This window comes from Hyaena hyaena, unplaced genomic scaffold (assembly GCF_003009895.1).
Source record: "Hyaena hyaena isolate Hyena2069 unplaced genomic scaffold, ASM300989v1 scaffold_219, whole genome shotgun sequence".
Taxonomy (NCBI): domain Eukaryota; kingdom Metazoa; phylum Chordata; class Mammalia; order Carnivora; family Hyaenidae; genus Hyaena; species Hyaena hyaena.
This window is the reverse complement of record NW_024080850.1, coordinates 2,333,718-2,346,757: the sequence shown is the minus strand read 5'-3', so window position 1 is coordinate 2,346,757 and position 13,040 is coordinate 2,333,718. Positions and strand designations below refer to the sequence as shown.

Genomic DNA, 13,040 nt, shown 5'->3' with positions numbered 1-13,040 from the left:
ATGACCCCAGCCATCTCAGGGGATTCTAGAATGGCAGGGGCTTTGCACCTCAAGGATTCATTCAGTCATGTGACTAATTACTCATTCATCTTTTCGCTCAACTCTGTTATCACCTCGTGTTTACCAGACACATCAAATGAGTAGAAGGGATCCTGCCCACTGAGAATTTGCAGATTAGTGAAGGAGAGAGACCTGCAAAGTAAATTTGGGTCTGTCTGGTAGATGCTAAATATATTTAGGAAAACACAATGACCGCACATGGCAGGAAGCTAGTAACTGCCTAAAGAGGTCAGGGAAATCTTGGCCTAAGAGTGAGATTTGAGATCATAGTGGAGCCCTGAGTTGGGGAAGCCAGCTGGAGGACACTGTAAAGGAAGACAGGAAGTCCTGTCTGCAAATGAATGGCTTGGGGAAAGGGTCTGAAGCAACAAGTATAAGGTGTTGGATCAATTGCAGATGGATTAATATGGCTTAGAGGGGGTGGATAAGACCTGGGACTTAGAGGCAGAGAAGGACAGATACCATATGTTTGCACATATAGGAGGATTAGGAGGAACTTAACGGAGGACCATGGGGGAGAAGAGGGGAATAATAGTGGGGGAGAGGGAGAGAGGCAAACCATGAGAGACTCTTGAATGCCGAGAACAAACTGAGGACTGTTGGGGGTGGGGGGAGGGGAAAGGGGGTGATGGGCATGGAGGAGGGCAATTGTGGGGATGAGCACTGGGTGTTAGATGGAAACCAACTTGGCAGTAAACTATCAAAAAAAAAAAAAAAAGACCTGGGACTTAGGACCAGATCAGGACCAGCCTCCAAAGTCTGCATCATGAGTCTGAATTTGATCCTTTCGATCTGTATGGTGCTACCCAAGGCATTGACAGGTGTTGGATACTTGGAAAGTGGCTGATCCAAAAAGAAAGGAGCCATGATTGCAAACAACGCTCTGGAGTTTGAAGATTTTGCAGAAACCTTCAAAAGAGATTAAACCCTCTGGTAGCTAATATTTATATTGATGGCATGCCGAAATGATCATATTTGGGATGTATGGAGTTAAAAAGAAAGTACTATAAAAAATCGTTTAGGGGCACCCAGTGGCTCAGTTGGTTAAGCGTCTGACTCTTGATATCAGGTCAGGCCATGATCTCAAGGTTCATGGGATCAAGCCAAGGACTAGGGGTCTTTGCTAACAGAGAGGAACCTGCTTGGGATTCTCTCTCTCCCTCTCTGTGCCCCTCCCCCACTTGTGCTAGCACACACTCTCTCTGTCTCTCTCTCTCTCTCTGACTCTTTCAAAATGAATAAATACTCACAAAAATCATGTACCTGTTTCACCTGTTTCTTATTACCTTTCTTAAAAAATGTAGCCCATGGAAAATTGAAAATTACAAACGTGGCTTGCATACGTGCCTTCAAAGGTGAGAGACAAAGGTTAGAGAAGAGGAGTGCAGGCAGGGCTGGCTCTGGGTGGGGGAGAGGGGGACGGGCAGGAGGCCAGATAATGGTGGAGGTGAGAAATGACTCAGGCTAAAAGAACCGGACTCAACAAGGAGGAAGGCCAGGCGTGGTGACTGATGAGGAAATATTAACACTACTCTTTTGTGGAGGAGCCATTACAGTTAACTGTTTTATTGAAATCAGTCCGTACTGTTATGATCCTCTTTACATACGACAATGGGGATGTTGGCCTAGAATCCAAATGGGGCCAGCCCTTCCTAGGCTGACCAGAGCTGAGACTCACAGTCTGGCTAGCCTGAGGCCCTAGTCCAAGGCCTCACCCTCTGTGGACCTATTAGGGCAGAGTGGAGTGTTAGGATAACGGAGAGTCCCAACCTGACTCTCTGCTCTCTGGATTTCTTGTCAAGGCATGGAATCCTAGAATCACAAGGGTGAAAGCAGAACAGCAGGTTATAGGTGGGCCCACCTGGCTGGCCTTCAGGAACATGGGCCTGGAGGTCCCTCTCCAGGGGCAAAGGTAATGCATACATTTGAGGAGATAGAAGCTCAGAGGGTACCTTGAACATGTCACGAGCTGAGACCATTGTTTTGCACACATGAAAGGCCAGTATTGACACAGGCCCACTCTCTGGGGGGACCCCATGATAAATGGATGTTCTCAGCCAAGTTTGGGATTACAGAGAGGATGGTTTGCCTGGCACCTCCCTGAGTATGAGGCATGTCCAGTCTATGCACCTGTATATGGGGTCTGTTTCTGCAGGGCACATCCTGACCCACCACCCAGGTGGTCTGCTATGGGTCCAGGCTACAGGACCCTCTTCACCCAAGAAGCCCATCAGAGAGGCCACTCCCCCTGCCTCCAGGGTTTTCCAGGGGTCCAGAGGTTTCCATAGAGTTACCAGACAGGAGGAACTAAGGTTGACCTTGATTACCCCACCAAGCGTAGCTGCATTGAAACCCAGAGGCAGGAGTGTTCCTCCGGAGCAGGTGCTGGCAAGCTCTGGTGCCATATCTGGCCCAGCCCTATGGTTCTGTAAACAAAGTTAACTAGGAACACAGCCATGCCCATCTGTTTACGTAGTATTGCCTGTGACCGCTCTCACATTGTAAGGACAGAGGTGAGTAGTTGGGACAAAGATCATAGCTTGGAAAGCCCAAGTGACTTAGTTTGTGGCCCCTCATAGAAAATATCTGTGAGTCCCTGCCGAATATACCCATTTCTCTCACCGAGATCAAAGGTGTTTAATCAAGCAGATTTTGCCACCTGGAGGGCATTTGGCAATGCCTGGAGACGTTTCTGGGTGTCATCAGTAGGGGCAGGAGGCCGCAGGTGCTGGCATTTGTTGGGTAGAGGCCAAGGATACTACTGAGCAACCTAGTGCACAGGACGGCCTCACAACAGAGAACTGTCTGTTCCAAGGTCATGGTACCGACATGGAGGACCCGCTTCAGACCTATCACTGGGGACCCACTGTCCTCCCCAGAGGCCCGAAAGGGTTGTTGGTTTTTTGTTTTTTATTTTATGTTGTTGACCCTGTAACTCCTGCACAACAGAACAGACTGTCCTCAACAGGAGCACCCCCCAGGGTGCAGCCCCTGCCCCCCAGGACGCACAAGAGCAGGGCCTTGGGCCAAGCATTGTGACCAGCTGGTCTCCTGGGCCTTCACCCTAGACTGGTTCTAGGGTGTGTCCCACTGAGAGAATGAGAGCTCTCTTAGAACATCTGAGGCCTCCTCAGTACAATTTGGCACACTAGACACACAAACTCAACAAGACAACTTCTCAAGACACAAGGAACTTTAATCCTCCAATCCCACATTCGTGGTGTCTGAGCAATTCTGCTGAACAGGAAGAAGCTGATCGGCTTTCTTCTGGGCTCTGTGAAGCCCACGGCCCACCCTCCTCGCCCATATTCGCCCCTCTCTGAGGAGGTGTGCCCTTTGGCCTCTAGTTCAAGGTAACTGTGTCTGGCGGTGCCTGGGACCCTGGAACAGCAGACTCCTTTCCTTCCCTCCTCTCTCCCCTCATCTCCTTATCCTTATCCGAGACCTGGGCTACTACAGAACAGTAATACATAGCCTCATCCTCAGGCTGCAGCCCAGAGATGCTCAAATATCCCGTGTTCTTGGCCACATCTTTGAATCCAGAGAAGCGAGGGGGAATCTTGTATCCCTGGCTGTGGTCGGCGTGGGAGAAATATCTCAGCACGAATCTTGGAGGGAGGCCGGGCCTCTGCTGGTACCAGTAGATGTTATAAACCCTGACATCGTAGTCTCTGCTCAAGGTGCAGGCCAGATGGACTGTCGTTCCAAGGGGCGAGGACACCAATGGCGGCTGGCTCAGTAGGGGCTGAGAGTCACAACCTGGGGACACAGAAGCACATGGGCAACTTGCAGAGGAGGGCGGGAGATGGGGCCAGGGGAGGTGAGCGCTGGGGTGTTCTCACCTGCATAGTAGATGAAGAGTGCCAGCAGGACAGGAGTCCACAACATGGTGTGGACCTGCTGAGTTCTGTCTCCTTTGTGCTGCTAGGGCTCCTGGGACCCTCTCGGGGCTGGGCCAGCATGCTTCTGTCCCCTCCCAGGGGTGGGGCCATTGCACCCCTGGTTCTGGCCACCACCATCCTGAACTTTCTTGAGTTTGCAGTGTCGGTTGGGGAATGGCCCCAAGGCAGCCTTTGTGGCTCTTTACTTTTCCCCACCAAAGCGTCTGGGGAGGAAGCACCTGTCTGAGGCTCACGGACCACTGCCCTGGAGACCAGCCTACAAGGTTGCATCCCTGAGGTAAGGTCCTCCTGAGGAAGCTGAACCCCACAGAAATAGGGTTCTTGTGCAAGCTGACATGCCTGGTGAGCCGGTAGAAAGGACACATCCTCGGGGGGGTGAAAACACCTGCTTCGTGCAGCTGAAATTCTGGGGTTCTGGGGTGAGTGGGATACTCTGTCCCCTTCCATGCTCCTGTCATTCCCTTCCACCAAACCCAGCCCCCTTTCCCTTCTAGAATGAAGCAGCAGGGACCCACAGCTTCTGAGAAGAAAGCACCAGCAGGGGCTCGGGGGCCCCCATGTGCGGCCCGGGACAGGTGGGGGCAGAGGTAGAGCTGCATTTCCCCCCATCGGCGTCCTGCAGAGGCCGTGCTCCGGCTCTCCTGACACTCTGCTCTTCACAACAGTCTCCCCCCGGGGCGGGAATGGCAGAAGCCCCTGGTCCTCGGCCCGCTCCTTGGCCAGACCCATCCCTGTTCCACCTGACCTGACCCCATCACCAAGGACTTCCCGAAGGCCTGAGGCCTGTTTTCTGTTCCATGTAAGCCACAAAGCCGTGCGGGGTGTGCAGCTGGAGGCTGCTGGGATGCTCAGATGAAGACCTACGTCCCTCCGTTAACCAGGGTTCTCCAGAGAAACAGAGCCAATAGGGTATGTACCTAGGAAGAGATTTATTATGATGGATTGCCTCTCCTGGTTATGGAGATTGAGAAGTCCCACGATATGCCATGTGCAGGCTGTAGACCCAGGAAAGCCAGCGGTGCACCTCAGTCTGAGTCCAAAAGCCTAAGAACCAGGGGAGTCCATGGCGTAAAGCCCCGTCCAAGGGCAGGAGTAGACCGATGTCCCAGCTCAGCAGGCAGACAGGAAGCAGAAAGGGGCAAATTCCACCCTCCTCCCTCTCTCTGTTCTGTTCAGGCCCTCCATGGACTAGAAGATGCTCATCTGCATGGGGAGGGCCACCTGCTTTCATGAGCACACCGGTTCTGATGCAAATGTCATTCAGAGATAACCTTCACAGACACACCTAGAAGTAATGTTCAATCTGGGCATCCCTTGGACCACATGAAATCAACCATCTCACTCCATCATCCCTTCTCTCCTCATGTCATTCTAGAACTTTCTCAGCAAGGCACAGCTACAAAGGGAAGCCTAGGGAGTAAAGGAGCCGTCAGCTCTTTCTCTGGTGGAGGCCAAAGAAAGATAAGAAAAAAAGAAAAGGGGTCACCCCAAGTGGGTGGGTGATCTGAGCTGCTGTTTCTACTCAAGAGCCATAAGCAGAACCAGACACTGAGATGAGAACACATTTTTTAAAGATTTTGTATTTATTGGGGCGCCTGGGTGGCTTAGTCGGTTAAGCGTCCGACTTTCGCTTAGGTGATGATCTCGCGGTTCGTGGATTTGAGCCCCGCGTCGGGCTCTGTGCTGACTGCCAGCTCGGAGCCTGGAGCCTATTTCAGACTCTGTATCTCCCTCTCTCTCTGACCCTCCCCTGCTCACGCTGTCTCTCTCTGTCTCTCCTAGAAATAAATAAAAATATTAAAAAATAAACTAATTAAATAAATAAAAAAGATTATGTAATTATTTTTTGGAAGAGATAGTATGCACTTGAGTGGGACAGAGGCGGAGAGATTGGGAGAGAGAGAATCCCAAGCAGGCTCTGGGCTCACTGCTTGAGGCTTAGTCTGAGGAATGTCAGATTATGACCTGAGCCAAATCAAGAGTCCAACTCTTAAGTGACTGAGCCACTAGGAATCCCAAGAACTCATTTTAAATTCTAGAAATGGCTGCAAGGTGATCCACATATGCAACAATTTCGAGGGCAGAGTGCAGAAAAACACCCAGATGTGACTTTGTCTCCCTTGGGGCTGCTGCCAATCAGCTCCTTCTGGTGTCTGTACTGAAGGCCTTTGGGGTCATCTTGACAGTAGGTAGCCAAAGAGCTCCCAGCCCAAGTCAAAGAAATCCACTTCCAGGGCAGGAAAGGAAGCAGATGGGGTTACCCACCTACTACACACCCACCCACACCCCACTATTACAGGTGTGCTTGTCTGGAGCCTATTAAGAACAAAAGACTCTTCCGTAGTTCTAATCACTTAAGAAACTTCAAGGGTTGGGGCGCCTGGGTGGCTCAGTTGCTTGAGCGACCGACTTTGGCTCAGGTCATGATCTCACAGTTCGTGGGTTTGAGCCCCACGTCTGGCTCTGTGCTGACAGCTCAGAGCCTGGAGCCTGCTTCTGATTCTGTGTGTCCCTCTCTCTCTGTCCCTCTCCTGCTCATGATCTGTCTCTTAAAAATAAATAAATGTTAAAAAAAAAAAAAGAAACTTCAAGGGTTTCAGGAGCTCTCTGCCAGGAACTGGAAGGTCAAATACTTATATCTTATCATAAATCACAATATCACAGGCTGGTGCTCCTAACCGGGGAAGACACATTACTGACATTTTAGGAGAATTTGGGAACTGGAGTTTTATATGACCTCTTCTTTCACTTAAGCTGTTCTTTGAGACTCTTTGCTCAAGAGCAGCCACTGTGAATATCCATGGTCCCGTGTCCATGGAACGTAGAGTCTAGTGGGGAATCCTAAGTAAGTACAGTTGACCCTTGAATAACTGGTATGAACTGCATGGGTCCACTGACATGCAGATATAGGACAGTACTATAAAAGTTTTCTCTCTTCCTTATGATGTTCTTAATAACATTTTCTTTTCTCTAGCTTATTTAGTGTCAGAATACAGTATCAAAATATGTGTTAATTGACTGTTCGTGTTATTGGTAAGTCTTCTGGTCAACAGTAGGCTATTAGTAGTTAACTTTTGGGGGACTCAAAAGTTATATGCGGGTTTTCAGGGTGACTGGGTGGCTCAGTTGTTTGAGCGTCTGACTTTGGCTCAGGTCATGATCTCACAGTCTATAAGGTTGAGCCCTGCATTGGACTCTGTGCTGACAGCTCAGAACCTAGAACCTGCTTCAGATTCTGTGTCTTCCTCTCTCTCTTCCCCTCCCCCACTCATGCTCTGCTTCTCTCCTTCTCTCAAAGATAAATATTAGGAGCGCCTGGGTGGCTTAGTCGGTTAAGCGTCCGACTTTCGCTTAGGTCATGATCTCGCAGTTCGTGGGTTCGAGCCCCGCGTCGGGCTCTGTGCTGACTGCCAGCTCAGAGCCTGGAGCTTGTTTTGGAGTCTGTGTCTCCCTCTCTCTCTGACCCTCCCCTGCTCATGCTGTCTCTCTCTCTCTCTCCTAGAAATAAATAAAAATATTAAAAAAAAATAAAGCACTGAAGAAACAACTGAATAAGATTAAAAAAAAAAAAAGAAATAGTAGAGATAAATGTACCAAAACTTTTTTAAAAAAACATGAAAGACCTTGGTTTGAAATGGCCCGTGAAGAGATAAGAAAAACCCTGTACCTAGACATAGAGTAAAATTAAGGATTAAAGAAAAAGAATAAAATCTAAAAGTTTCAGAAGAGAAAAAAATAACCCACAAAGAAACCAGAATCAGACTGATTGCATACCTCTGGATGCAAGAAAAAACAGAAATATTTTCAATGTAACAAAAGGGGGGAAAGTTAAGTCTAGCATTTTATATCCAGCCAAATTTTATGAATGAATCTGTCATAAAGGCCTCCGAATTTCTGACACCCAAGTGCTGCAGGAAAAAACATTTTGGGAGAAGTATCAACATGATTGATCTATTGGCACATGAGTGTTCCAAATTTCACATCTAGTTAAGGGGGGGATAATAGATATCAATTTTTAAAGTTTATTTACTTTGACAGAGAGAGAGCAAGTGAGCAAGTAGGGAAGAGGTGGAGAGAGAGGGAGAGAGAGAGAGAATCCCAACCAGGCTCCACACTGTCAGTGCATAGCCCAATACGGAGCTCGAACTCACAAACCATGAGATCATGACCTGAGCCAAAGTCGGACACTTAACCAACTGAGCCCCCCAGATGCCCCAGAAATCATTTTTTAAATTGAGATAAAATTCATCATTTTACATTCCGACTAGCAATGCACAGGGTTCCAATTTCTCCACATCCTCATCAACTTTCCTTATTGTCTGACTTTCTGATTTTAGCCAAAAAGTGGCATCTCCTTATGGTTTTGATTTGTATTTCCCGGATGACTAATGATGTTGAGGATCTTTTCATGTGCTTGTTAGTCATCGTCTCTGGGGAAATGTTTATGCAAGTCCTTTGCCCACTTTTAGAATGGGGGTAGTTTGCTTTTATTGGTATTGGAATTCTTTGTATACTCTAGACAATAGACTCTTACCAGATTTGCAAATCTTTTCTCCCATTCTGTGAATTTTATTTTCATTTCTTGCTAGCATCCTCTGATGCACACAGATTTTAGGTTTCATGAACCTAGTTTGTCTGTTTTGCTGCTGTTGGCTTGTGGTTTGGTTGTCATGTTTAAGAAACATATTTAAGGCTACAAAGATTTGCTCCTATGTTTCCTTCTAAGAGTTTATAGCTTTAGCTCTTACATTTAGGCTTTGATCCATCTGAGTTCCATTTTGTACATGTTGTGGATGACTCCTCCATGCCCAATACTGTGCCAAATTCTGCGCTGAGCTCTGATTTTTACTAAGAAAATGGTGACCATGTATGTATCTCAGAACCTCTCCCCTGTCACTGATACTGGTTAGGTCATCACTGACTGCGTCCAGGACCCTGGAGGGAGGGAGACACAGAGAGCAGTCACCCGGAGCTGAGAGCCACACTGAATGCAGGGGAAGGCAGGAGAGAAGCCCAGGTGCTGTTTCCTGAGACCCCATCAGCAGGCCACCTGGGCAAAAAGTGAGGAAGCTGAGGAAGATGGACAGACCATGTCATGGTGGAGGTACCACAGAACTCTGATCCTCAGCCCACAGCAGAGGCCGGTCTCCCAGGTCCTTCTAATGTCTAACACCTCCGTGGGAGCAGAGATGCAGAAAGAAGCTGTGTCCTGATTGGCCAGTCCAGGGCCTGGTCTGCGTGGGTTGGGAGACTGCCTGGGGTGGGGAAGGGACTGGCCTCCTGGAACCACCTCAGTGCGGGGTGGGAGAGGGGTGGGGGGTTGCGAGGAAGGGGCGCCTGGTCTCAATAGGATTCTGTTGGTCCAGGCAGGACACAGCTGCGATCATTCACACCCTGGTGAAGATCTGTTGGTTCAACTTCCTTAGAGTCCCCTGGAGGGAGGTGCCCACTGGTGTTCTCTTCAGGACAGCTGCACAGCGCCCCCTGCTGGCCTCAGATACGTGAACACCAGCACCGGGCTTTAACGGGGGCTTGGGCTAGATAGAATTCTGTGGCTTGTGAACTTGGGCGGAATAAAATTTACACCTCTATTACAACTGACCCCTAACTAAACTTTAGCAGTTCCTTCAGTGGTGAATATGGGTATCAAACCACCGCAGTATTGGTGATGCCTGTTTGTCACCAATAGAAATTGCAGCTTTATTCATATCACATTATAGTTATTGACCAACTTCTAAATATGGTTTATGCTTATCACTACATTTAAATTCTCATAGTTATTAGATTAATCTACAATCCCATAGATGTGTTAATTTTAATGTCATGATAACTGCTACAATCTCATAGATGTGTTAATTTTAATGTCATGATAACTGTGTTTCAATACGGTTAATTTGTAATCCTGTGCACCTGTCAACACTCTTCAAAGACTTCCAGGACACACCTGTAGGCAAACAGGGTTGGGTGTATAGACTCCTTGCAATGTTGGATACTAGATAGTCTGAGAGGCAGTGAAGCGGCTCAGTAACAAGGTGTTGGGAAAGAATTATAAATTTGGGTTTGCTTTAGGAAATTTTGGACAGCGTTCAAGGAAGCAGGGCCTTGCTGGTTCATTGGATGCTGTCAGGAAGCTGGGGTGATTTTACCATTGAATAGTGTCCTGATTCTAACCTGGGAGTAGGAGCCTAGATCAGGTCTAAAAGTGTAGCTGGTAGAGAAGCAGCGGTCCCTCCTATGAGCCAACCAAGGTGAGGGGCATTTGGTCGTTTTGTGGTTTGAACAATAGCTTGTGTTTTATCTGTGTGCAGATGGGACTGCGGAGTGGTCCTGTTTTTTCTTGATCCATCTCTGGCCTTGTCTGAGGCTGGCGTTCTGTGAAACTGTTTATGTTCACAGGAGCTGGGGGACCAGGCCAACTCCCAGCATCTCAAGACTTGGCTTGATAGGACCAGGCAGGCTCCCAGCTGTCAGGAGCTACCTTTCTCTTGCTCACATATATATCTTAAGTAAATGATAGCGGTTTTATCAGTATTTTAAATATGCATCAGTGTTCTTGTTCTGCAGTGCCCAGCCTATTTCTGATTCTTTTTTTTCTTCTCTACAGTATGTGTGGAGATCTCTCTAGATGTTTATGGCTGCATAGTACTTCGTTACCTGGATGGCTGCATCTCATCCATACCTATTAAACCAAAACATCTGGGGGTTGGAGCCAGGCATCAATTCCAAGATGCCACAAAGTTTGGGAACCCCTATCCTGTGTGATACTTCTAGAAATCTTACCACTTGTTAGATTCATCTGGGGGAGGGTTCTTTTAAAAATCTGTCACCTAAGAGGTGGAGCAATGGTTATGTTTTATTTCTTTATCTGGTGTTAGTCACACAAGAGGGTTCATTTGGTATGAGCTCATCAAGCTGTACACTTGTGGCTTGTGTGCTTGCATGAATGTTAAACTTAAGGAATACATCTCCAGGAGTCAGGCTGTTGCCTGAACCCTTCCCAAATCAAACAAATAAGAACCACTGAGGGCGGCCTCAGACTTTCATAGTGTCTAAAGTTCCAAAGTGATTCTGCTGTGATTTGCTGCCCTGGAGGTGGACGCACTCTGTGGTCGCACATACCCCACATGTCTCCCCTCCCCAGGGGGGAGGGGAAAGAGAACATACCCAACAGTGCTCCAGATGAGAGAGGAGCTACCAGCTAGAAGGAATGGAGGGACATCTTGTTTCACTAACACTGACAGTTTGGCCCAGAACATTGCACATCATTACATCCCTACTTACGTATAAGGGCTTCCTAAAGCCTTACACTTTCACAGATTTTTTTTCTTCCTAATTTTCAGCATTTTTATTACCATGAAAGAATGCATGGTCTTTACCTCTTAGCCTTCTGTGACTTGCCCAGTGTATATGTCTGTGTATGTTTCCATGAGACTCCCTTTCCTTCCCTTGATTGGTGGGTTTCTCATTTCCCAGACCTTAATCACCTGCCTTGTAAATATCTTTTCCCAGTTTGTAATCCAGCATTTTATACTTGCCTCTTTTATCTCTCTGAATAGAAATTTGTAGTTTGATATTCACCGATTTATTTCGCCTCTATATAGTGCTATGCTAGAGCAAGACCTCCAGGTTACAAAGCAGGGGGGGGGAGGGGAGAGGGGGCGCCTGGGTGGCTCAGTGGATTAAGCGTCCGACATCGGCTCAGGTCCTGATCTCGCGATATGTGAGTCTGAGCCTCGTGTTTGGCTCTGCACCGAGAGCTCAAAGCCTGGAGCCTGTCTCCCTCTCTCTCTGCCCCTCCCCTGCTCACATTCTGTCCCTCTGTCTCTTCCTCTCAAAAATAAACATTTTTTAGGGGCGCCTGGGTGGCTTAGTCGGTTAAGCGTCCGACTTTCGCTTAGGTCATGATCTCGCAGTTCGTGGGTTCGAGCCCCGCGTCGGGCTCTGTGCTGACTGCCAGCTCAGAGCCTGGAGCCTGCTTCAGTCTGTGACTCCCTCTCTCTCTGACCCTCCCCTTCTCGCGCTGTCTCTCTCTCTCCTAGAAATAAATAAAACATTAAAAAAATACTTTAAAAAAAAAAACATTTTTTAAAAAAGTGCTCCTGCACATTACTCGTTATCTTTATGGTTTTATTTTAATTGCATTTGCGTTTCTTTTTAATGATGTGACATACAGAGTCCACCTTAATTTTTCTCCTTAGGGAGACCCAATTTTAACAATAGCATCAATGACTGCCTTTCCCCCACTGGTTTCCAGACTACTGCCTTATATACCAAGTCCTCTGCCAACCTAATGCCACAATTGGTACCTGAAACCCTGAGGCACCTGGATTAGGAAAAGAGTGCCTGAAATTTGGTGAGTCCAGGGGAAACCAAGGCCTTTGGTCCCCCGTCCTCCAGATCCTGTTGGGCAGAGACCCCTAGACTTTGAGTTAAATATTCCAGCAGAAGGAAAAGCTACATTGGAACTTAGGATATGGTCCTGAGAGAATCAGTGTGACAGGTAAAATATGTGCTACTTACGATACCCACCTCAACTAGAGAAGGGGGTCCCTGAGGATCCTGCAGGCGCTGAGCAGGGAGATACTTTGGGGTTTCTACTGAGAGGAGCTAGAGGTATGAATGGCTCCTGCTAACAAAGGAGCGTGTCCAGGTAGAGAGGCTGAGGGAGGAACGGGGAGATTGGCTCATAACAAGTGGGAGGGGGTTTGGCTGCCATGACCCTGGGAACTCCTCCTCTGTCCCCTGTGAAGACAATACAGACAATACAAATGATACCTGCAGGCTTTTGAATTTGGATTTATTTTGGTAAAGGACAGGGGTTTGGAGTTCCGGGCAAGAGGCAAGGTCAGAGGAGGGTGCCGAGCCTCAATTGCTGGAAATCATTTTAGTTGAGGTCGTGTGGCTGCAAGAGAACACCATGAGGCTGCTCTCTGGAAGGTCACCACGAGGGTGCCCGTGGAAAGAGCGTCTGTTCTGCAGAGCAGGACAGGCACTGAAGAAGGATCCTTCTACAACTTCCCCCAAGGTGTTTCTTACCACCTAATGTTTAAACATTTTCTTCTTCCATGGCCTGAAATG

General features: G+C 48.0%; 1 protein-coding gene across 1 annotated transcript; it reads right to left on the bottom strand.

Annotated features, from left to right (window-relative positions):
• Positions 1-3,403: 3,403 nt before the first annotated feature.
• Positions 3,404-3,963, bottom strand: VPREB1 (V-set pre-B cell surrogate light chain 1). The gene is made up of 2 exons (XM_039242856.1): positions 3,903-3,963; positions 3,404-3,819 (listed from the first exon to the last, which is right to left on the bottom strand). Exons 1-2 carry the CDS (start codon positions 3,946-3,948, stop codon positions 3,404-3,406), a joined length of 462 nt encoding a protein of 153 aa, XP_039098787.1. The 5' UTR covers positions 3,949-3,963.
• Positions 3,964-13,040: the final 9,077 nt, after the last annotated feature.

Coding starts and splice junctions, on each gene's coding strand:
- VPREB1 (XM_039242856.1), bottom strand. CDS start 3,948: ATGTTGTGGACTCCTGTCCTGCTGGCACTCTTCATCTACTATGCAG. Junction 3,820..3,902: donor ACTCTTCATCTACTATGCAG/GTGAGAACACCC, acceptor CTGTGTCCCCAG/GTTGTGACTCTCAGCCCCTA.